At 48.8% G+C, this 21,992-nt stretch overlaps 1 protein-coding gene across 1 annotated transcript; it reads left to right on the forward strand.

Annotated features, from left to right (window-relative positions):
* Positions 1–1,014: 1,014 nt before the first annotated feature.
* Positions 1,015–12,632, forward strand: DNAAF8 (dynein axonemal assembly factor 8; the record flags this gene model as incomplete). The annotated part of the gene is made up of 8 exons (XM_080942442.1): positions 1,015–1,138; positions 2,154–2,300; positions 3,737–4,219; positions 7,108–7,225; positions 9,112–9,241; positions 10,925–11,053; positions 11,297–11,380; positions 12,392–12,632. Exons 1-8 carry the CDS (start codon positions 1,031–1,033, stop codon positions 12,630–12,632), a joined length of 1,440 nt encoding a protein of 479 aa, XP_080798568.1. The 5' UTR covers positions 1,015–1,030.
* Positions 12,633–21,992: the final 9,360 nt, after the last annotated feature.

Here is a 21,992-nt window from a genome sequence, read left to right on the forward strand (position 1 = left end):
AAAAGCGTCTCCACCTGTGGTTCCCAATGTAGGACCACCAAGCAACATCCTTGTTTACAACCATTCATTCAGACGCTTTAAGCCCTCACTCACTCCCCTGATGCTGCTCTGGTTCAGCCCCGTTAGCTGATCTGCCTGGTCCGCTAGGCCTTCACCCTACAATCCTACGGTTCCTCTGTCCCCTGAGGGCTGAGCATCTTTTTTTTTAGGATGAGATACAAAGAGTGGAGCTGAGCTAGCGACTGGATTATAGGGACTCATTTGAGTGATTACAAAATCTCTTGGATAATGGGTCTAACTTCTAAGCATCATTTTAAATTATATATTAATTTATTAGTTTTTACTTTAATTATATGTATGTGTGTGAAGGTGAGTGTGTGTATATGTGTACTCCAGCGCAGGTACCAGTGGACACCAGAGACATAGGGTCTCCCCGAGGTTGAAGTTACAAGTAATTGTGGTTTAGGGAACTGTATTCTGATCCTCTACGAGGGGGGTAGAGTACACTCGTAACTGCTGGGCCATCTCATTCCTTTTCTCAGTGCTGTGGATTGGACTCTTACACATGCTAGACAGATGGGGTTCATCACTTCTATTAACTTTAATTCAATCTCTCTAAACTTATAAAATGGTGATATTAGTGTTTATGTTCTTAAAACACATATATAAAATCTCCAAGTCATAAGTATTGTATATCCATACATACACCATTTGTATCAGTATATGCACCTCGATTTCCATATACACTTGACATTAAGCACATCACACACACACATGCAGACACCATGGTCTTGTGCACTCATTACTGAGCACACACACATGTACAGTAACATAGGTTTGCAAAACCTGAAGGAAATAGGTAGAAAGTGGAATTCTGCGGGTGTGTTTTCATCTACAGCTGATCAAGACTTGGGGAAGGCTATCAATGCTAATTTCTCCTGCGACACCTAGACACTGCCACCTCACCCTGTGCTCCACAGGGCTCCTTATGATGACACACACAGAGAGCATCCTTTGAGCCCTGGCCCCCATGGCATCCAAAGACAAAGCTGTGGTATCCTTGCCAGTTTCACCCTGGGATGCCATCCTTAAGGCTGCCAAAGACCAGCTGCCATCTCTGGATTCAGACTCCTCCCTGGTGAGCAAGAGCTTTCTCCTGGATATTAACTGTCCAGCCTGGGCAAGGACAGCCTCGGGCACAGGGACAGCCTCGGGCACTTCTCTCTACAGACCTCACTTTGGTCTATGGGCTTTGTTTCCACTTGTGAGTGTCTGCGATTACTTCCGGGTATCCATTTCCTTCAGGCTTCTCTCTGGGTTTGCCAGAACTCTTGAGTGTGGACATTAGTGCCCTGTATCTCCAAGGCCACTCCTTTTGTGGTCCTGACCCCCTCGGGTGGGCTCCGTGCCAAAGCCCAGGTCTTCCCACCCTGCCGCTGTGCCGCTCTCAACTCTGTTGGGTCAGGTCGGAGCCAGCTCCGCTTGAGGTGACTTGGGGGTCACTGACTATGTCAGTGGCCATTTACACAGGTGAGAGGGATGCATGGTGACCCACCAGTCAGAGGCTCGGCACACAGGTTGGCACAGGACATTTCAAGTGAAGAGCAAGAGTTCTAGAAGCAAGATGGCTGGATTGTCCCGTACCCGGGCATTTGCAAAGATGGAGCTCAGGCATCATGCAAGTTCATAGTGAATGAGGCAGAAGAGGTAGACAATGACAGTGCCACATTGCCCTAGAGCCGCCATTACATTGTGAAGTCCCTGTGAGGTGGCAGGTCAGTGTCGGCTCAGCCTCTCTCCATTAGAGACGGGTAACCAAAGCTCCTGTGTTAAGTGACTAGTTGGTGTGAAAGTGAGCTGGCCTCTGGTCTCGGCTGCCTCTTCACTACCATTGTTCAGCATCTTCACAGCATCCTTAATGCTGACATTAACACAGTATCCGTTGTGTGCAAGACGTGCATATATAGCCTGTGAAAAACCAAGTCCACATCTCACCCACAGGAGGTATGCTGCTAAGCCTGTTTTCAAAATGGCCGCAGAAAGCAGCACAGGGCAAGGCCCTTTGTAGAGAACTGATCTTCTCAGACCTGCTCCTGGGCAGGGTGGGCAGAGGATGACCGCCTTCTCTCTAAAGTGCCCTGGTCTATCTGCAGTCTGATGGTGGGGAAGAAGAGACCTTCATCTTTCAGCGGAACCAGCCCGTCCTGATTCCAGACCTGACTGAGGAGCTGGCTGAAGATGCTGTTGGTGTCGATGAGTCTGGGACCTGGGTTACTGCAGGGAGGAGTCCTTCACCTGAGGTCTGTGGGACACAGGCCTTGGGGCTCCTGGAGGGGAAGGGAGGGAGGTCATTGAAAGTCTCACAAGGATTCTACCAGCACTGTAGATCTAAGTGGTTAAAAACATTAGTCTTGCCTCTCTTTCTCCCACAAGGAAGCCTGGTAGTCGGGTGTTCAGCACGTAATCATGGCATCCCCCAGAACTATGAACACATTTGATTTACTCTCTGATCTACCCTGATCTCTGTGTCTACCAAGACATTTTGTACTGTCTGGTCATTGTCATAGCACTAAGGAGGCAGAGGCAGGCCAGCGTGGTCTACAGAGTGAGTTCCAGGACAGCTAGGGCTAGCTGAAACAGAGAAAAACTGTCTCAGAAAAACAAATCGATACAAGACACCACTGGCTTGATGATGAAAATGAATTGTCACCTTAATAGGTCTCACCCGAGACTTTTATCCTTGTCAATCCCAGCCTGTCAGACCTGTTAACACTTGAAGTTGTTGTGGTTAAACATACTTCCCAATGAAAACAGTATAGAAACCAAAACCCATCTTAAAGGTCAGGGTGGGCTCTAGGAGCCACTCAGCTCTGGGTAAACTCCCTCTGCTCAGCTAATCCTAGCATCATTGAAGCAAACTGGATATGTAAGGGCTAAGGAGGAAATCCTGACCATATATATACATTGCCTGAAGGCCAGCCCTCAGAGGAATATCACCCCTTCCCCTCTGCAGGAGAATCTGAGAGGCAACTGGAGCTCTGGTCACTTTAGGTCACTCTTTTGGTCTGTTTGGTTTGGTTTTTAGAGATGGGGTTTCTCAGTCCTGGCTGTCCTACTCACTTTGTAGACCAGGCTGGCTTTGAACTCACCTGCCTCTGCCTCCCAAGTGCTGGGATTAAAGGCATGAGCTACTACCACCCAACAACATGATTTTAAGGAGATGTTTTCTTCGTTTCTGTAAGAATTACCAACTTCTGGGAAAGAGGTGATGGGGGTGGAACAGTTTGGGAAACAGAGGCAGTGACTGCATGACTTGACAGGTGGCTGAGCTCAGAAGGGTCACAGTGAGACCTAGTGGTGGTGGTATACGAGTTTAATACAACACTCAGGAAACAGGCAGGCAGATCTCTGTGAGTTCAAGGCTAGCCTGGTCTACAGAGCTAGTTACAGCATCTTGAGTTATATAGTAAGATTTATGTTTTGAAAAAAAAAGGGGGGGAGGGGAGGTCAAAATGGGGCCCCTGAGATGGCTTGGTGGGAAAAGGTGCTTACTGCTCAGCCTAACATCCTGAGTTCCACCCCTGGGACCCACAGAGAAAGAGAGAACCAACTCTCAAAGTTATCCTCTGACCTTCACTTGATCGTGCATATACACACACTCTCTCTAAAGTATGTCTGCAAATGTTCTTAGAGGATGTCTTTTTTTTTTTTTTTTTTTTTTTTTTTTTTCCTCTAGCCACTTCTGGTTCCTGGGAGATTAGCCATAGAAGCCAGAAGTGAACGGATGGTAAGATCAAAGGACTTGGCCCATCAGGAAAGAAGAGGCCCTGGCTGGTCTTGCCAGAGCTGTGTCAAGAGCAGCACAATCTTTGTGGATGCTGAGGAGGCACCCGCCTGGCTAGAAGGCAGCCTTAGAAGCCTGTCTTACCCCAGAGGGTCCCAGAGTCCTCTAATGTGTTCCCAGGGAGAAGAAGCCACCTTTCCTTTGGAAGGAGAGTTGAAGACAGAGCCCTCAGATACTGATTTTAGAAACTCTGCAAAGCGAAGAGCCCTCCGCAGGGAGAGGAGGAAGATGATAGAGAGAGATATCCTTCAAAAAGTGACCCAGGCTGCACAGAACCCAGCCTGTGGTGACCAAGGCCAGGCTGCAGAGTTAGGACCCCAGCCAGAAGCAACATCGGAGCAGTCTCAGGAAGGACGGCCAGTCCTCTCACTAAAGGTAGGTGTCTGCACTGTCCAGCCTGCCCTCAGGTCAGTTCCCACTGCCTGGGCACATTCTTGAACACTGTTGAGGCTGGAAGCAGCTCCTTGGAACCTAAGGCCCAGATCCCAAGTCCACTTGCTGCTCCTGTGACAGTGTGGGATAGACTGTCATGGGGCTCACCCTCAGGGAGAATTGGTGGCAATAGCAAGCAAGAGAAGCCAACTCCAGTCTTTAGAGAACACAGAAATGACCCACGTGTGAATGCTGACTGTCAGACATGCTAAGACAAGCAGGGCTGCAGAAGGGAGGTCCTCAGTGGGCAGACGTCATATGCCAGGAACAGCTGTCTAGTCACACTGAGTACAGTAGTGTGCACTGGCAGGGAGACAGGCTGGGAGTAGGAGAGGCAATCCTGTTGAGATACTGCAGCAGAGGAAGGAGTGTGAGGACCACTGGGGAAGCAGATCCGTAAGCCACAGTAGTGGCTCTCTGTGTCCCTCCATGGTGGAACTATTCCCCATTATGGTGGTGGGAAGCCTGTGGAGAGCACAGCTGAGATCTATGAGCTTACCCTGCCCACTGGACAAGAAAGAAACTCATTATCCTAGCCCAGTTTTCAAAGAGAAGATGGTCAGCTCTGTAAGTAGACATGATGGAACGTGGTCCAGCCCAAGTAGACATGATGGAAGGTGGTCCAGCGCAGGTAGACACTTTGGAAGGTGGTCCAGCCCAGGTAGACACTTTGGAAGGTGGTCCAGCCCAAGTACATATGATGGAAGGTGGTCCAGCCCAGGTAAACACTTTAGAAGGTGGTCCAATCCAAGTAGACACTTTGGAAGGTGGTCTAGCCCAAGTAGACATGGAAGGTGGTCCAACCCAGGTAGACACGATGGAAGGTGGTCCAGCCCAGGTAGACACGATGGAAGGTGGTCCAGCCCAGGTAGACACGATGGAAGGTGGTCCAGCCCAGGTAGACACGATGGAAGGTGGTCCAGCCCAGGTAGACACGATGGAAGGTGGTCCAGCCCAGGTAGACACGATGGAAGGTGGTCCAGCCCAGGTAGACACGATGGAAGGTGGTCCAACCCAGGTAGACACGATGGAAGGTGGTCCAGCCCAGGTAGACACGATGGAAGGTGGTCCAGCCCAGGTAGACACGATGGAAGGTGGTCCAGCCCAGGTAGACACGATGGAAGGTGGTCCAGCCCAGGTAGACACGATGGAAGGTGGTCCAGCCCAGGTAGACACGATGGAAGGTGGTCCAGCCTGGCATGGGAAGACCGCACACCTCACCCTGCATCACTTAGACACTGTACAGTGCCAGCACTCGGATGACAGAGAATTCTTCATTGCTTTTACATAAACCAACAGTTTTCTTCTGTTCACCCTCACAACTTTAATTCTCCTCACCTATAAGGCTACAGGAATCTGGAAGGTCTCATATAAGCATCCAGTCTCTCTCTGTCATGCCAACTAAGCCAACAAAGTCTCCAGTTTAAGCACCTGCTTGAACCACCAGGTTCTTAAAGCTGCAAAACTTTTCAAACATTTTAAATTGATATGAACCTAGACGGTTTAAAAATTACATGGTGATCTGGGCGTAGGGAGGCAGAGACAGGCAGATCTCTGACTTTGAGGCCAGCCTGGTGTATGGAGCAAGTTCCACAACAGCCAAGGCTACACAGATAAAGCCTGTCTCAGGATGTGTGTCCGTGGTAGAGTGCTTTGCCTTGCTTGTACAAAATGGCTGTACACTGTAATTCCAGAGCTTGGGGTGAAGGTTGGAGGATCAGACATTCAATGTCATCATTGGTTACGTTGTTCAAGACCAGCCTGAGCTATAATGAGATCATGTCTGAAAAAAATGGGGCTTACTCCAGGTTAGCCATCTTTGTGCCCCAAAATATTGATCCCCCTCAAAAGCTGCTTAAGGAAGGAGATGTCAAGGAATGTGGGTCTCTTGTTGAAAAGATTGGCTCAGTGTGTAATCATTCACAACAAACAGGACCTTTGTTTGCTAGATGTACCCAAACTCCAAACACCACTCTGTTGTTATGGAAGTTGGAATCTGGGCTGGGTGCTTCCAGGTTGTTGGCCCTTTATCCAAAGAACTGAAAACAAAGCCTCACACAAATCCCACAGATGTACAAAGTTATCTTTTGAAGCAAGATAACTTTATTGGAGTTTGGCGACAACAGATAACACACTGTCAAGTTTGACAGGGCTTCGTTTTTATAAGGTCTAAAGGAAATGGGGCTGGCCACTAAGGGCATAAATTGTACGGTTCTTTATTTTGATTGTTTTTTTCCTACTGCACATATTCATTTCCCACAATGCATCAGATTTTAATCACCTCAATGCCTACTTATGCACAGGTACAAGATTACAGTAAATAGGTTCTCCCTAAAAGATTGTGTGACACAGTTTTTTTCCTTACTGCCTTTACATTCAAAATCAGTTCAAGCAAGATACACTCCATACCTAGATAAACTGGGCACATGCTTGAATAGAAACCATCTAAGTTTGATTGTTAGGAAGTTGAGGGGGAAAGATTTATACCATAATCCAGAGAGATGGGATACCTGTAGCTTGACGCAGGTCAGCGGGATACCTGTAGCTTGACGCAGGTCAGCGATGTCAAGGGACTTCTGAGATGAGTAGGTGCAGTGTTTAAGAAGGGTTTGTCTGTGTAGATGAAGGAGCTACACTGCTGAATGCATTATTACAATGTGGATGTGGACAGTCTGAAACCAATTGGGGGCGTGTCCCAATCTAAACTATTTCCTGTTTGCCCCCCCCCCACTGCAATGGATGATCGTAACTCCCTCCACTGGTGCAGCTGATGTGAGAGTGGGGGCTCCTGCAGGACTTCTGCAGCCTTGTAACCAGTGTTACCATTTCAGCAACTTGAAGGCTGGGACTTGGATTACATCCTTCAGAGTCTGCCAGAGAGACAAGACAGCCAGGGCGACAGTGCGTCCAGAAGTGCATGGTGGTTAGCTGACTGCTGCCAAGACCAAGGTCTGACTCTCAAGCCCGAATCCCAAGCCAGTCCCTGCCTCCTTCCAAGCCTCAGTGGCAAGCCTATGGGACGGGCAGGGTCTGTCTGCCCCTTATTACCCTCAGCACACATTTCAGTGGGCCTTACAAAGACTTCATTCATTCATCATACATGTGGCTGCCTGATCTTCCAGGCATGTTCAGGCCTTCAAAACTGACCTGCCCTGTGGCTCACCCTTTTTCTTCCTCCAGCTTCCTTCTTTTTCCCCTTTCCTGAGGGAAAGCAGAACCTGCCTCTTTTTTCCCCTTCAGGCAGCTTCCACACTCCTGCATCCCTTGTTTTATCTGAAGATGAAGGCAGAGGATGTCTCTCTCCCATTGTTCTCATGGCCTTACTGTGGGCAGCTCTGTAAAAGGGGGAAGCTCCTCACTTTCTTCCTCCCCCCCACCCCCCCACCCCACAGCTGGTGCAAGCACATCCGAGCTGAGGAGCAAGGTTAGAGGCTTAGTCCAGACTAAAGACTCCACTAGACCAACAGCCTCTGGGCTGTTTGAAAGAAGACATTTTTTAAAATTTTTGTTTATCTTTCTTGTATGTATGTATGTATATGAATGGTATATATGTATGTCTGTGCATGCACCAGAAGAGGGCAGCTGATCTCCTGGAACTGGAGTTTCTCACAGTTGCTAGCTACCTTGCGAGTGCTTAGAACTGAGGCCAGGTACTCAGCAAGAACAGCAAGTGCTCTCCTTAATCAGTGAGCCATCTCTTCAGCCCCAGCGCTGTTTTGTGTTTGAGACAAGGCCTCACTGTTTAGGCCAGGCAGACCTGGAACTCACAAAGATCTGCTTCTGCCTCCTGAGTGCTGGTAAGAAAGGTATACACCACCACCTGTATCGGAGACAGGGTCTTACACTAGCCTGGGCTGTCCTGGAGCTCTTGACAGTTCTCCTGCTGCAGACCTCAAAGGTTTATTTCTGCCACTAATGAGTATGTGACAGCAAGTCCTGTGTCAGCAGAAGTTCAGGATGTGGCAAAGCAGTCCTCTGCAAGAGCACACTCTATGGAATGTGTTAAGGCAGGAACTGGGCTTTTTTTTTTTTTTTTTTTTTTTTTTTTGTTCATGGCTTTTTGATCAAGCTGTTCCTTTTTGTTTTGTTTTATTTTGTTGAAACATGAAATGCAGGCTGACTCGGACTCATATACCTGAAGCTGGGCTTTGAACTCCTGATCTTGCTTCTACCTCCCAAGTGCTACTTCCACCAGCCAAGCTATTCCATTTAGGAAATCTCTTGTAAACACATACCCAAGGATGCTACTTTAAAACTCTGAACACGTAGAAACATCATATTCAATAGGGGTGTAGGTAAATCAAGCTCGTCAGAGAGTGCCCTCAGTAGCAAACCCTATTCACAGAAAGATGTTAAGAACAGGGTGGTGTGCTCAGGTAGTGCACAGAAGCAGGCTTATCTCTGTGAGTTCAAGGGCAGCCTCCTCTACAAATCTCAGTTCCAGGACAGCCAGGGCTACACTGTCTCAAAAAAAAAAAAAAAAAAGTAAGAAAGAGGGTGGATGTAGCCTAGTGACAGAGCACTTCGTAGCACACACAGACCTTAGGTTCATTCCCAACTGTATACACATATGCGCACGCACACACACACACACACACACACACACACACAAATTGATCTATATAAGCCTGTTTGCTACATTTTGAAAGCTACAAATATCTGTTCACTATGATCACCTCTGACCCTATGTCATAAGGCTCAAATGTAGCAGCCCCTGTTGAAGACATGATTGATTACCCCTGACTTTGCCAAGTGGAGCTAGAAGCCTCAGGACAAGCTGGGGTGGGACACGTTGGAGCCTGAAACTCAGCAGCCCCTCTCCTGGCAATCCCCAGGGCACGGCGCTGGACCCTCCCAGGACATACTCCTGGAACAGCTAGCCCTCCTGTGTGACACTCAGTCCAGAGTCCAACACCCTGCCTGGAAGGTATCTGCTGACAAAGAAGAGCAGGTATCCAGAATCAGGTGAGATGTCCCACCAGCCACAGCCACTTCCTTAGAACCAACCTGCCTCTGGGCAGTGCTAATTGGGCCTTTTGGTGGGGCACTGGACATGTACTTTTTCTTTGACTAAAGAACCTAATTAGGCAAATGCTGCATTTTCTGTTTTTCCTGATGGGAAAACCGAGGTTCAGATTGTAGTGCCTGTCCCAATTCATCAATGGCAGAGCTGTGTCTTGTTCCCTAATGCTAAAGACACTTTGTCTTCACTGTCTACATGACCACTGGGAACAGGATGGCATGGGAGGATGGAAGGGCTGTGGGCAACAACCTGTCCTAGACATGGAGAGAAGCAAGGAGGGACAGAGTGAAGCTGGCGGTGGCAGAGGTGGAGGTGGGGTCCCTTGAGGCCTGCCTTTCCCACATGCTTCTTCCACTGCTGTCAGGAGTCTTGGGAGCCTTTTCTGGGAAGTAGTTGTAGGTTCTGCCTGGCTAGCAGAAGGAGCAGACATGGCTAGGTCTCTGCTTTCCAGCATGAAACCCACCAGCTCCACAGGACTACTAAGTGCTGGCAATGCATCCACTGGGACAAGGACTATTTTATTCTGTGGGTCTACTGGAAATGACTAGCTGGAATCTTTAAACAGCCACCTGTGTTAAGTGGCTTTCTCCAACTGAATAAAACAGGTGAAGGTTTGTTTCTGCTATGAGCAGTAAGCCCAGGGCCTGCTCACACATGCTTGTGCTTGGCTTTACCACTGTGCCGCATCACAAGTCTTCTTTTGACTCTCTTGTTGTTGTTGGGTTGGTTTGTTCTGTTTGTTTTTGTTTTTCTTTTTTTTTAATTAATTTATTTATCGTTTATAAGTACACTATAGTTGTTTTCAGACACACCAGAAGAGGGCATCAGATCTTATTACAGATAGTTGTGAGCCACCATGTGGTTGCTGGGATTTGAACTCAGGACCTCTGGAAGAGCAGTCAGTGCTCTGAACTGATGAGTTATCTCTCTAGCCTCTTTTTACTTCTTATAGTCTTTCTCAGAGGTCAGAGAGATTGCCCAGTAGTTAGAGGTACTGATTGTTCTTCTGGAGTACACAGGTTTGATTCCCAGCAACCACATAGTGACTCACAACTGTCTGCAACTCCAGTTTCAGGGGATCTAGTGCCCTCTCTGGCCTCCATGAGTATTATCAGGCATATGAATAGTGTATAGATTATATATGTAAGCAAACACACACACATTTAAAAAACACAATATAAACTGGGCGGCGGTGGTGGGCACCTTTTATCCCAGCACTTGACAGACAGATGCAGGTGGATCTCTATGACTCCGGCCAGCCTGGTCTATAGAGCAAGTTCCAGAATAACCAGGGCTACACAGAGAAACTATGTCTTGAAAAACAAACAAATACATGTATAAAGTCTTAATACTTTGCCTAGGCCATGAACGTTCCATCCTCCTGCCTCAGTTTCCCAGGCACTTGGGATGACAGACCTACCTATCAGCCTAGCTGATGTGCAGCGTGGTCAGACTTGCCCAGTTCTATAGGTTAGTGCCTGTCCTGATACTGGCCGAGAGAACACACAGGTTCCAAGTGCCCACCAGCATACAACACTGTCAGTAGCTGCCATGAGCACTGTGATTGGACCCAGCCCATTGGTGGCAAGGAATCACATAGAAGGGCCACCCCACTCCCATTGCAGAAGTGCTTCAGCAGAGCCTAGCTTTCAAACTGCGGAGAGGAGGAGGCTGAAGACAGAGCCTCCCACCGTCTTCATGGACCTGCGGCAGACAGAACCGTCAGAACCACAAGGACACCAGTCCCAGGACAGGTACAAAGCAGTGCTAGGAACTGTGCCTGCGGGCGGGAAAGAGGGACAGAAGGCAAAGCTCATCTGGGCTGAGCACATTGTACCTTGCTGTCAGCACATGGCAGGGAGCCCAGTGGCTCCTTAGCTTCGACTGCATACTACCCCTCTTGAACTCTCAGGGAGGACCCTGGGTGAGAGGGTGAGAGGCAGGCCTGGCAAGGAAGCTGGAGAACATCCTAAGAATCCATTTCTCTTTACTCCCAGCTCTGAACATAGCTCCTCTGACAGTGAGGAGGAAGAAGTGGAGTCAGCAGGCTCAGAACAGGCAGCATCTTCCTGGGAACAAAGGTAACTTTAGAGTCTCTTCCTCTGCCTGGGGACACTTCCTTGATGTACCCTGGACCCCCTACACTTGTAAGCCAGCATCTGGTGTGGCAGGAATGGATAGCACTATGTTTTATAATGTGTCATAGGGGAAGCCTGTGTGGCCAGGCCTGCTGTACCCAGCTCTCCACCCATGGCAGCTTACTCCAGCCTCTGAAAACAGCCCCCTAGTTTGATTGCCCCTGCTGCTGGTCACAGCAGAAGGTAAAATGTAGGGCCAGAGGTTAGCCAAATGTGAAAAGTTCTGGTTAGTGAAAGAGCAGCATCCAGTCAGGGACATGCCTGGAAGCCCAGACCACAGTGAATGAGAAATATGGGTCCCATCGGCCCATAGCACTGGAAATGTTAGAGCCCAGGCTATAGATGATGTACAGAGCTTAGATGTAGAATGTGGACATCCCAGGAAAACAGGGTGAGAGGTATTGGCAGAAGCAGGCAGAGCCTGTGAATTATAGGCTAGCCTGGTCTACAGAGAGAATCTTGTCTTGAAAACAAAAACAAAAAGCAGTGAGGGTTGGATCTCAGGCAGGAACTGCTGCAGAGGCCTTAGAAGGAGCTGCTTGTTAGCGTACTTCCCAGGATGGTGTGTGTGTGTGTGTGTGTGTGTGTGTGTGTGTGTGTGTGTGTGTGTGTGATTAGCACCATCCACACAATGGGCTGGTCCCTCCCCATCAATCACTAAGAAAATGCCTTACAGCTGGATTTTATGGACTTTCTTAGTTAAGGTTCCCCTCCTTTTGGATGACTCTAGCTTGTAGCAAGTTGACATAAAACTAGCCAGGACAATGCCCATTGCAAAGAGAAAAGGTCATAAGGAGTGTCATCCCACATGCTTCCCAATCAACCTGCAGTGTTGTTCAAACACTTCCCTTGCTTTGGAAGGGAACTGAAACTACATAAGACCTTCCTCCGTTTCCGAGTTGGGAGCTCTGGCCATCAGCTGACAGGGCTTAGGTTGCTTATTTTGTGTCACAGGCACTGTACCGGAAAGAGTCAACTTCTTCAGCAGCTGAGGGCATTTCAGAAGGGGGCTGTTCCACCCCAGCTGTCTGCCAGGGACAGTCCTGGAGACCAAAAGGCTCAGGCCTCAGAAGATACAGCTGGATCACAAACTCGCAGAAAGAAGCACATAAAACTCTGGGCTGAGAAGCAGAATGCCCTAGATCTAGGGGACCCTCATGGGACACAGCTGTTCCCTGGTATGGGCCAGCTCTAGGCAACTCAGGTAAAAGACCTGAGAAGAAGGTAGGGTGGCAGACTCTCTACCCACACAGTGAATGGCTGGTCTCTACAGTCTGCCTGTTTCTAACAGCGTGGGCCTCGGGCTGGGACCCTCGGTCTAGACCCCATGCAGCCAGTTTAAGCATAGTTAAACTTTTGTTGCTGTGGTGTTGGGAACTGCACCCAGGGCTTCTCCTGTTCCCACATTTAAACATATTTATAGTTTCCTATAGAAAATTTCCCTAGATTCCTGATTTCCTGGGTACACACCCATACAGATCTGATGGGAGAGGTGCAAAACTGAAATCTGCTTTCTCTCTGTTTTTAACTGACATGAAAGCACACATAGGTTTTAGGTTCCCCCCCCCCTCACCCCCAAATAAAGGTGGCACAATCTTTGCTAGTTTGAATGGAACACTGTAATTCCTGGGAGTTCTAACACGGTGGGAAACGAAATGTACTGTCTCCCTGCCTGCCCAACCAATAGCAGCCGTGCGACCAGCCAAGACCTGGTCCTCACGGGACACCTGAGCTTCCTCCACCTGGTTACTTTGCAAGACTTGCCCTCACCACCACCCTGCAGACTCCATCTTTAGGACCTTTTTGTACCTGCTTTCTCAGCCCCTTTGGTCTCCTGCCGCCTCACCTCTCAAGAGTCTGCCCCTGACTGCTTCATGAAAGAGCAGAGGAACCACTATGAGTCAGGGCTTGGGTGGCATTTCAGGGTTTGGGAGGCATGGCAGGATACTTGGCATCTAACAGGTTTTAGTATTCAGGAGTGGGTTCTACTCCCTGTAAGTGGGAGCCAGGCTGCCCTGCCCAGGTGCCGAGGTCCCTTGCTTGAACTCCAGGACAGCATGACTCCACTCTCTGCCTAGCAGCTTTTTCTTCAAACACCTAACTGTCAAGAGCAGAGGTTCCCACTGTTCCTAAACCCACGTTCTCCACTTAGTGTTAGGAAGCTTGTTGAGAATGACTCACAGTGATAGAAAATAGACTCTGCTGCAGTTTCAGCTGTGCCCGGGGCTCGCTGGCTTTCAGGGAAGCTTCAGGGTGGTAATGGGCAAAGCCACCTGTGCAGCGTCCGGCACCCGTCAGAAGACCGTGTGATCAAAGGGGCTGAGGAAGCAAGTACAAAAGACTAAAGGTGTGGTCTTGGGGTTATAAAATTGAGGGCCACTTCATAGAGCTAGGTGCAGTGCCATCATGGTACAGCCCTGGCATCCTAAACTCTCAGGTTGTCTCATTAAGGACGACAAGACCATGAGGTAAAGACAGGATTCCAGACAGGAAGAAGGAAGTGAGGAGGGAAGACGGGCTCCACACGAGAAACCAAGAAATGGCCAATGCCCATCAGTCTGCTCCCCGTGGCACCAGCAGGGACATGAACCTAGAGCTGAGTTGCATGGGCAGAGAGGGTCTGTGTGTCTCTGCTGTTTCCAATGTGCACTCCAAGAGCCCTAGAGCTGGTCCCTGTGGTAAGAATCACACCACATGGGGATATGACAAGGGCTGGCATTTTTTACGAGAGTGAAGGAAAACCAAACAATCAGCCTGGGTCATGTGTGATGGTGAAAAAGCAACGGAACACAGTGAAACTTCAGAACAACACCCTGGGGCTGGGAGGGTACTTGGAGACAACCAACAAGTCATCCTCTGGCCTCCACATATACATGGTGGCCCATACCTCCTGCAAACACATACACATGACATGTCACGAGTAACAGGCATATTACCTGGAGCAAGCATCCCAGAACTCCATAGTTTCAAAAGCTGTATCATGATTTCAAACATGGTGTCTACATGAGCGCTCAGCCATTCCCCCGAGCATGGTTGAAGACTGACCACAGTAGTTCACAGTGAGTTCACAGTAGTTCACAGTACTACAGGCCAGTGAGGCTTAGAGAACAGGACAAGGCATCCTGGGTTCTCCAGCTCAGCAATGGGTGCTCGACCCCTAGTTTCCTCAGGAGCATGAGATCCACAGAGCTGCTCTGAATCTGCAAAGGGGACCCCAAACACCCAATTCTTCAAAGACTCCTGAACAAACCCCACATTTTTTTTTTAGAGTGGCTGGAGGGGAGGTGCTGGCTGTGCAGAAGTCATGGGACTCAACTCAAGGGACGTGAGCAGCCACCTGCAGCTGGAAATGGGGATGGGCTCTTTACAGGGTCCTGTGGAGGCAGCCATCTTTTACAAACATGACCAAACTCTTAGAGGTTTCCATGAGAGATGCCACCATGCTATGGGCCTATAATGCAGGAGATATGCGCTCCCTCCTTCCTGCTCTGTGCCCTGGGTACAGTGAAGATATGTCCTGCAATGTCCTCATGGTGGCCACAAAGAGGTGGTCCAAAGATACTAAGGTCAGGGTTGCTGCATTGACTGGCAGCATCAGAAGTGTTGGGCCTGGTGGCTTCTGAAGAAGTTTGCTGCAGAATTGGAGAGGTGCAGTGGCTGGCATGGGTCTGAGCTTCCTTGTGCAACCTGTCAGGTATGAGAAAGAGGCCATGGTACCACCTTCAGCAGCTGACTCAGCCAACAGCAAGAGGACTGACTACCTTGTCCAAAATGCATGTCCAGGGACCTCAGTCCTAGGCCTGACAGCCACTCAGCCCACTGCCTACAACACATTGCTGCGCGAGACCTGGTGGGCGATACCATGTCCTGCATGGTGGGTAATGTAGCCTTTTGTTTTACAGGCTGATGCACAGCATAGTTCAGTTGCTAAGTCACTCACCCAATCTCCACTTCATCCATTCCTGAGCTGGCTAGAACACGTGTGATGGAAGAAACCTTGAAAGTTACTATTTACTCATTTGAGACAAAGTCCTTCTATGTAGCCATGGATGTTTTGGAACTTAGTATGTAGAACAGGGAGAACTCACCAAGGTCCTTCTGCCTCTGCCTCCTAAGTACTGGGATTAACAGCATACACGTCAGTCCCCCACCCCAAAAGACAGTCTATGTAACTCACCCAGGCCTCAAACTTGCTGTGTTGTCAAGGATAGCCTTGAAGTTCTAATCCTTCAGCCTTGACCTCACATGTGCTAACAAGCTCTTTCATACCTTTTCTGGAGGGTTCTGGGTATCAAACCTAGAGGTCTGTGCCTGCCAGCCAGGTATCCTGCCATCCGAGTTACATCTCCAGCCCCATTTCTTATATTTTTTGGTTGTAAGCCTGGCCTTCAATGGCTGAGCCACCTTCTAGCCCTCTAGCCCCATTTCTTTAGTGAGTCCCTATTCTTTTGGACATCCATTTCTAGGTCTTGTGGGAAGTACACACTGGTACACTTGTAACATGTATCTACATGTACAAAGGAGCGGGTGCACATGAGCATATAAAATGATTCTGTTGAGGAAAGCACCGGGAATAAATACACAGCAAAGTGGGGGAAGGAAAAGATCCTGTTAGGAAGAGAGGAAACATTAAAGAGAAGGACCCCTAGATAATTTTAACTATTTTCAGAAGGGAAGCTTTAATTCTTTCAAGTCTTTCTTAGAACAGATGGGTCTGAATGAAGAGAAAAGAAACAATTGTTTGGCTTCCCAAGGGAATCTTGCTAGGGACCATTTTGCAAAGGCGATGAGGTTATGTATTCCTGAGGATGGAATTACACGGGGCAAGTGGGTTTTCCCTATTTCCAGCAGGTATGTAGACTGTTCTCAAGAAGTAAAAAATGGGGCTAGAGAGATGGCTCAGTGGTTAAGAACACTGACTGCTCTTCCAGAGGTCCTGAGTTCAATTCCCAGCAGCCACATGGTAGTTCACAACCACCTGTAATGGGATCCAGTACCTTCTTCTGGTGTGTCTGAAGACAGCTACAGTGTACTCACAAAAAATAAATAAAAGAAGTAGAACATGCCCCTTGAGAGTCTATTAACCCCTGAGCTTAAATCTGTTTAAAAACAATTTATTTTGAGACAGGGTCCCACTTGGCATGCCTGGAGCTTTATGTGTAAACCAGGCTGTCATTAAACTCAAAGATCCACCTGTGTGCTGCGTCCTGCACCACTATGCCTGGATATAAAGCCAATTCTTAATAAACTCTAATTCTGTTTCATAATGATTCATTTGCTAAAGTGATCACAGTGTGTCTTAGGGTTTCATTGCTCTGAAGATACACCATGACCATGGTAACTCTTATAAAGGCAAACATTGAACTGGGGTTGGCTTACAGGTTCAGTCCATTGTCATCATGGTAGGAAGTATTTCAGCATCCAGGCAGACCTGGTGCTGGAGAGCTTGATCCAAAACGCAACCAGGGTCTCTTCCACAGTGAATGGAGTTTGAGCATAGGATCTCCAAGCCCACACCACAGTGACACACTTCCTTTAACAAGGTCACACCTCCTAATAGTGCCACTTCCCATGGGCCAAGCATATTCAAACCAAACCATGAAAGCATAAAAACCTGAGTTTGATTCCCAGATCCATGTTAAAAAAGAAAAGCCAGTCATATAGTTTTATGTAAAAATTATTTTAAAATCCGTACATTTATCTCTGTCTTTTTTAAAAAATAAATTTGTTTAATAAATAAAAAAAGAAAAGCCAGGTGTGGTGGCCTATACTTGCAATCCCAAGACTTAGGTAGATGCCCGGGGTTCTATGTCCAGCATTCCTAGCCTACTGGACAAGTCCCAGGCCAAAGCACAAACAAAGGCCACCCCTTCACACCCACACCCACCTAATTCAAGGGTTTGGAGCCAGCCTGGAATACATAAACCTGTTTCAAAAGAAAGCCCATTCCCCTAATTAAGTAAAACTGGTTATCTGTACAGGTGAGGAGCAGCTACAACTCTTGAGTTTTAGGCTCTGAAGTGGGGAAGGCACGCAAGAAACCCAGCGACGGAATGAGAACTTAAACGTTTGCACTTCGGTCTCAGGTTAGTTTAGTTCCCAGAACTAATCCAGGCATCCTAAGGCCTGGTCCTATCTCTGTCACCCTACCTCAGAGTCACCAGCAAGTTAATCACAATAGACAGAATTCCCAGGACTTGACCTCAGGGAACAGAAGGTCTGCCCAGGCTGTACTGCTCTCCTGTTCTAGTACTTTTTAGCCGAGATCCTCTCTAGCTGTCTGGTGTCCTGCTTGGGGCTCCCTAAGCGGAAGTGGCGGGTTTAGGCTGACCCAACAACCGAACTACATTTCCCAGACTACTCAGCGCCCGTTGCCTGCCAGCGGAAGCTTCCTTCGGGAGCTCCTTTGGTTGAGCAGAGCTGCTTTGAACTTTTTCTAAGAGATCCTTTCTTCTGGCTGCTGTGTCCCTATGTGCCTTTTGTGCATTCTGAGCCCCAGTATCCGTAATGATGAGCGGGAACGTTCACTCGCAATCATCTATCGACCTGTATGTTAAATTTCACACAGCCAGTGGTGGTAGCACAGGCTTCCTAGCACTTGAGAGGGCGAGGCAGGGTGATCACTGAGAGTTCGAGGCTAGCCTGGTCTGCAGAGTTCCAGGATACCCAGGGCTACATGGAGAAACACTATCTCGAAAACCAAATAAGTAAGTAAGTAAATAAATAAGTAAAATAAAATAAAATAAAATAAGAACTGTACATTGGCCAGGCGGTGGTGGCAGAGGCCTGTAGGCAGATCAAGAGTTCAAGGCCAGGTTGATCTATAGAGGGAGTTTCCAGGACAGCCAGGGCTACACAGAGTGATCCTGTCTTGAAAAACTTAAAGAGAGAGAGAGAGAGAGAGAGAGAGAGAGAGAGAGAGAGAGAGAGAGAGAGAGAGAGAGAGAGAGAGAGAGAGCTGCACCCTAGGGGAGCCGAGTTGCCAACATGCCACTCACATTGGGAGGTTTTCTGCAATTTCAAAGCCACTTTGGGTTACATTGTGAGGCTCTGTCTCAAAACCCCAAAACAGCACAAATAAAAGCTGCAGGCTGAATGCCTCCTTCTTCTAGGTTCAGCTGAAACATTTGTTTTGGCCCAGTGACTATTGTGTTATTTTTGCTGACAAACAAAATATTTTTGCTCCAGTTTGTTCCCATTTGTCAGAGAACCCTAGGGTTGCCAATCCACATAGCATAGCCTGTCCTTTGTTACACTGGATAATCTTGGAGGATAGTCTTTACACATGTGGCTTGCTCTAGGGAACATGTGGCAATGTCCTTGTTAATATATTCAGTTGTCAAAACAGGGAAGTCAGTACTAATATCCAGGAGGTGCTCAACAGCCTGCCCCCTCCTACCACCAAGACCGATGGAGTAGTGCTGACTTTGTGACCAGCCACGTCCTGTGTAATACCCATTCCTGGAAATGCAATCGCTGAGCCAAAGGGTGTGTGCTTTTGAAATGCAGTGGGCTTTGCCAAGTTGCCCGGAGCTCATCTGAAGCTTTAGAACCTATTGTTTCCTGAGTCAGCGTCTGTACCTCTCTCTTTAGCAACAGTCCACCTGTGAGACGGTGGTTATGAGCAATGTGTGTCCACTTGAGCCCTGGGGATAGGAGCTCCCTAAGCTTGGGGTCAGCCAGGGGCAGGGGCAGAAAGGCAGGTTTGTGAGTTCACTGAGCCAACAGCTAGATAGGCAGCAATATAAGGGCCATTGCTCGCTGAGCACCTGCCCTGTGCTAGACACAGTGATGAAGTTGAGCGATCTCTGTCCTCCCACAGCTCCCCAGTACGGGAGACTGAGGAGAAAAACCAACCACAGGACATGCACATAGCAAGGCCTGAGGACCTTAAGGAGGGATCCTGGAAATGCACAAATTAAGGAGGGTATCTTAGTTAAGATTTCTGTTGTTCTGATGAAACACCATGATCAGAAGTGACTTGGGAGGGGGGAAGGATTGATACCATTGGGGCTTTCTACATCCACCCCAGTTCTCGAATAATGACATGGAGGCTTATTTATAACTATGAATGCTTATGACCTTAAACTAGGCTTGCTCCCGACTCACTCTTAACTTATATTAACACATGTCTGCCATATGACTAGTTACCTCTCAGTTTCATAGACGTCCTCTGAGTCCCGTTCGGTCTCTAGTGCCCTCTCCTTCCTCCCTCTCCTTTTTCCTCTTCTTCTCCCCCTCCCCTTCCTCTCCCTCTTCCCCTCCCCCCCTCTTCTTCTTCCCCTCCCCCCTCTCCTTCTCCCCCTCCCCTCCCTCTTCTTCTCCCCCTCCCCCCCTCTCCTTCTCCCCCTCCCCTCCCTCTCCTTCTCCCCCTCCCCTCCCTCTTCTTCTCCCCCTCCCCTCCCTCTCCTTCTCCCCCTCCCCTCCCTCTTCTTCTCCCCCTCCCTCCCTCTTCTCCCCTCCCCCTCCTTCTTTTCCCCCTCTCCTCCCTCTCCCTCTTGTTCCCCTCCCCTCCTTCTCCTTCTCCCCTCCCTCTCCCTCTTTTTCTCCTCCTCCCCTCCCCTCCTTCTCCTTCTCCCCTCCCTCTCCCTCTTTTTCTCCTCCTCCCCTCCCCTCCTTCTCCTTCTCCCCTCCCTCTCCCTCTTTTTCTCCTCCTCCTCTCCCCTCCTTCTCCTTCTCCCCTCCCTCTCCCTCTTTTTCTCCTCCTCCCCTCCCCTCCTTCTCCTTCTCCCCTCCCTCTCCCTCTTTTTCTCCTCCTCCCCTCCCTCTCCCTCTCCTTCTCCCCCTCCCTCTCCTTTTCCCTATCCCCCTGTGCCTCCCACTTCCCCTCCCCTACCCCCTCTTTCTGTCTGATGTCCTGCCCATTCTCTCCTGCTTTGCTATTGGCCACTCAGCTCTTGACCCGTGAATGCTTTTCCACAGCACACAAGAGATTATCCCTACAAGGTTCATTTGGCTTACATATCCTGAGTTGTAGTCCATTGAGGAAGCCAAGGCAGAAACTCAAGCAGGCTAGAAACCTGGAGGCAGGAGCTGATGCAGAGGCCATGGAGGGATGCTGCTTTCTTGCTTGTCCTTCTGGTGTCCTTGACCACCAGCATAGGAATGACCCCGCCCACAAAGGACTGTGCCCTCTCCCATCAAATCACCAATTGAGAAAATTCCCTACAGGCACTGGGGTGACCCATGACTTTAATCATAGCACTCTGAAGGCAGGTGATTCGAGGTCAGCCTGGTCTATAGGGTCCTACAAACCTTCCTGCCATCAGTCTTATGAAGACATTTTCTAAATTAATGTTCCCTCTGCTTATAGAACTTTGATTTGTGTCAAGTTAACATAAAACAGTGCAGAGGGTTTTGTGGAAGGTGTTGCCTTTTAAAGGTTCATTTTTATTTTATGTATATGAACGTTTTCCTTCCCATGTGTATGTGCACATATGTACTGGGCCCTGAGAAGCCAGAAGAGGGCATCAGGTTCTCTGGAACTGGAGTTATACCCAGTTATTAGCCGATAAGTGGGTGCTGGGAAACAAACCAGGGTTCTCTACAAGAATAACAAGTGCTTGGGAGGTGTGGCTTTTGTAGCTGGGATACTACTACCACTGACTACCGCCACTGAGCAACCCCTCTTCTCAGGTTCTTGGGGTTGTAGGAGCAGCCCTACCCTGGGGGGTCTGTGTACCTCAGCACATTTCTGTCTCTGTCTTCCTGCATTCAGTGCTTCTAATCAAACTCGTGGCTTTGTGCATGTTAGACAAGTGCTCCACCAGGAGTGCAGGCAGAGTTCTGACACGCATCTATTTTGTACATGTTTGCCACGTGCATGTGTGTGTGAGTGTGCACATGTGTGTGTGCACACTCGAACATGTGTGTGTGTGTGTGTGTGTGGAGGTCAGATGTAGATGTCAGGTGTCTTCCTTAGTCACTGTCCTCCTTCTTTTTAAAGACAGGGTCTCACTGAACCTAGAGTTCACTGATTAGGCTACAGTGTCTGCCAGTGAGCTCCATGGGCCACTGTCCCAACACTGGGGTGGCAGATGCTTTTTACATGGGTGCTGGAAATCCAAACTCAAATCCTCGTGCTGGTTCAACAAATATCTGACCTACTGAGACCCCTCCCCAGCCCAGTCCATCCATTTCTTAGAGTTCCAGAGAGTTCTGTAAGACTGTAGGCTCTGCCACAGGCCCTCAGCCCCCACACGCCCTCCGACTGTGTGGCTTTTGTTTTCACTCCACTTCTCCAGACTGTGGCAGACACGTTCTAGGGCTCACTTTGTTTTGTCTGTACAAATGTTACAAGGTTGGCACGGCCCTCACTGCCGTGCAAGCATTGGAAACGGAAGCACAGGAGGAGAAAGTGTCCTGTCCCCTGGGGATCTCCCACCAACTGTGGTGGTGCATCAGATTCAGGGGAGACAAAGGTGCAGTTTGAGCAGGGCAGCGGTAAGTTTTCCTGGCTTACCCTGGGCCAGGAGTTAGAGGTCTTGGTAGCAGAGAGAGCCTGACTGGAACTTGGGTTCCAGTTTGAGGGGCTGGGGGAGGAGAGGAGGTGCAG

This window comes from Micromys minutus (assembly GCF_963924665.1).
Source record: "Micromys minutus genome assembly, chromosome: 31".
NCBI classification, from domain to species: domain Eukaryota; kingdom Metazoa; phylum Chordata; class Mammalia; order Rodentia; family Muridae; genus Micromys; species Micromys minutus.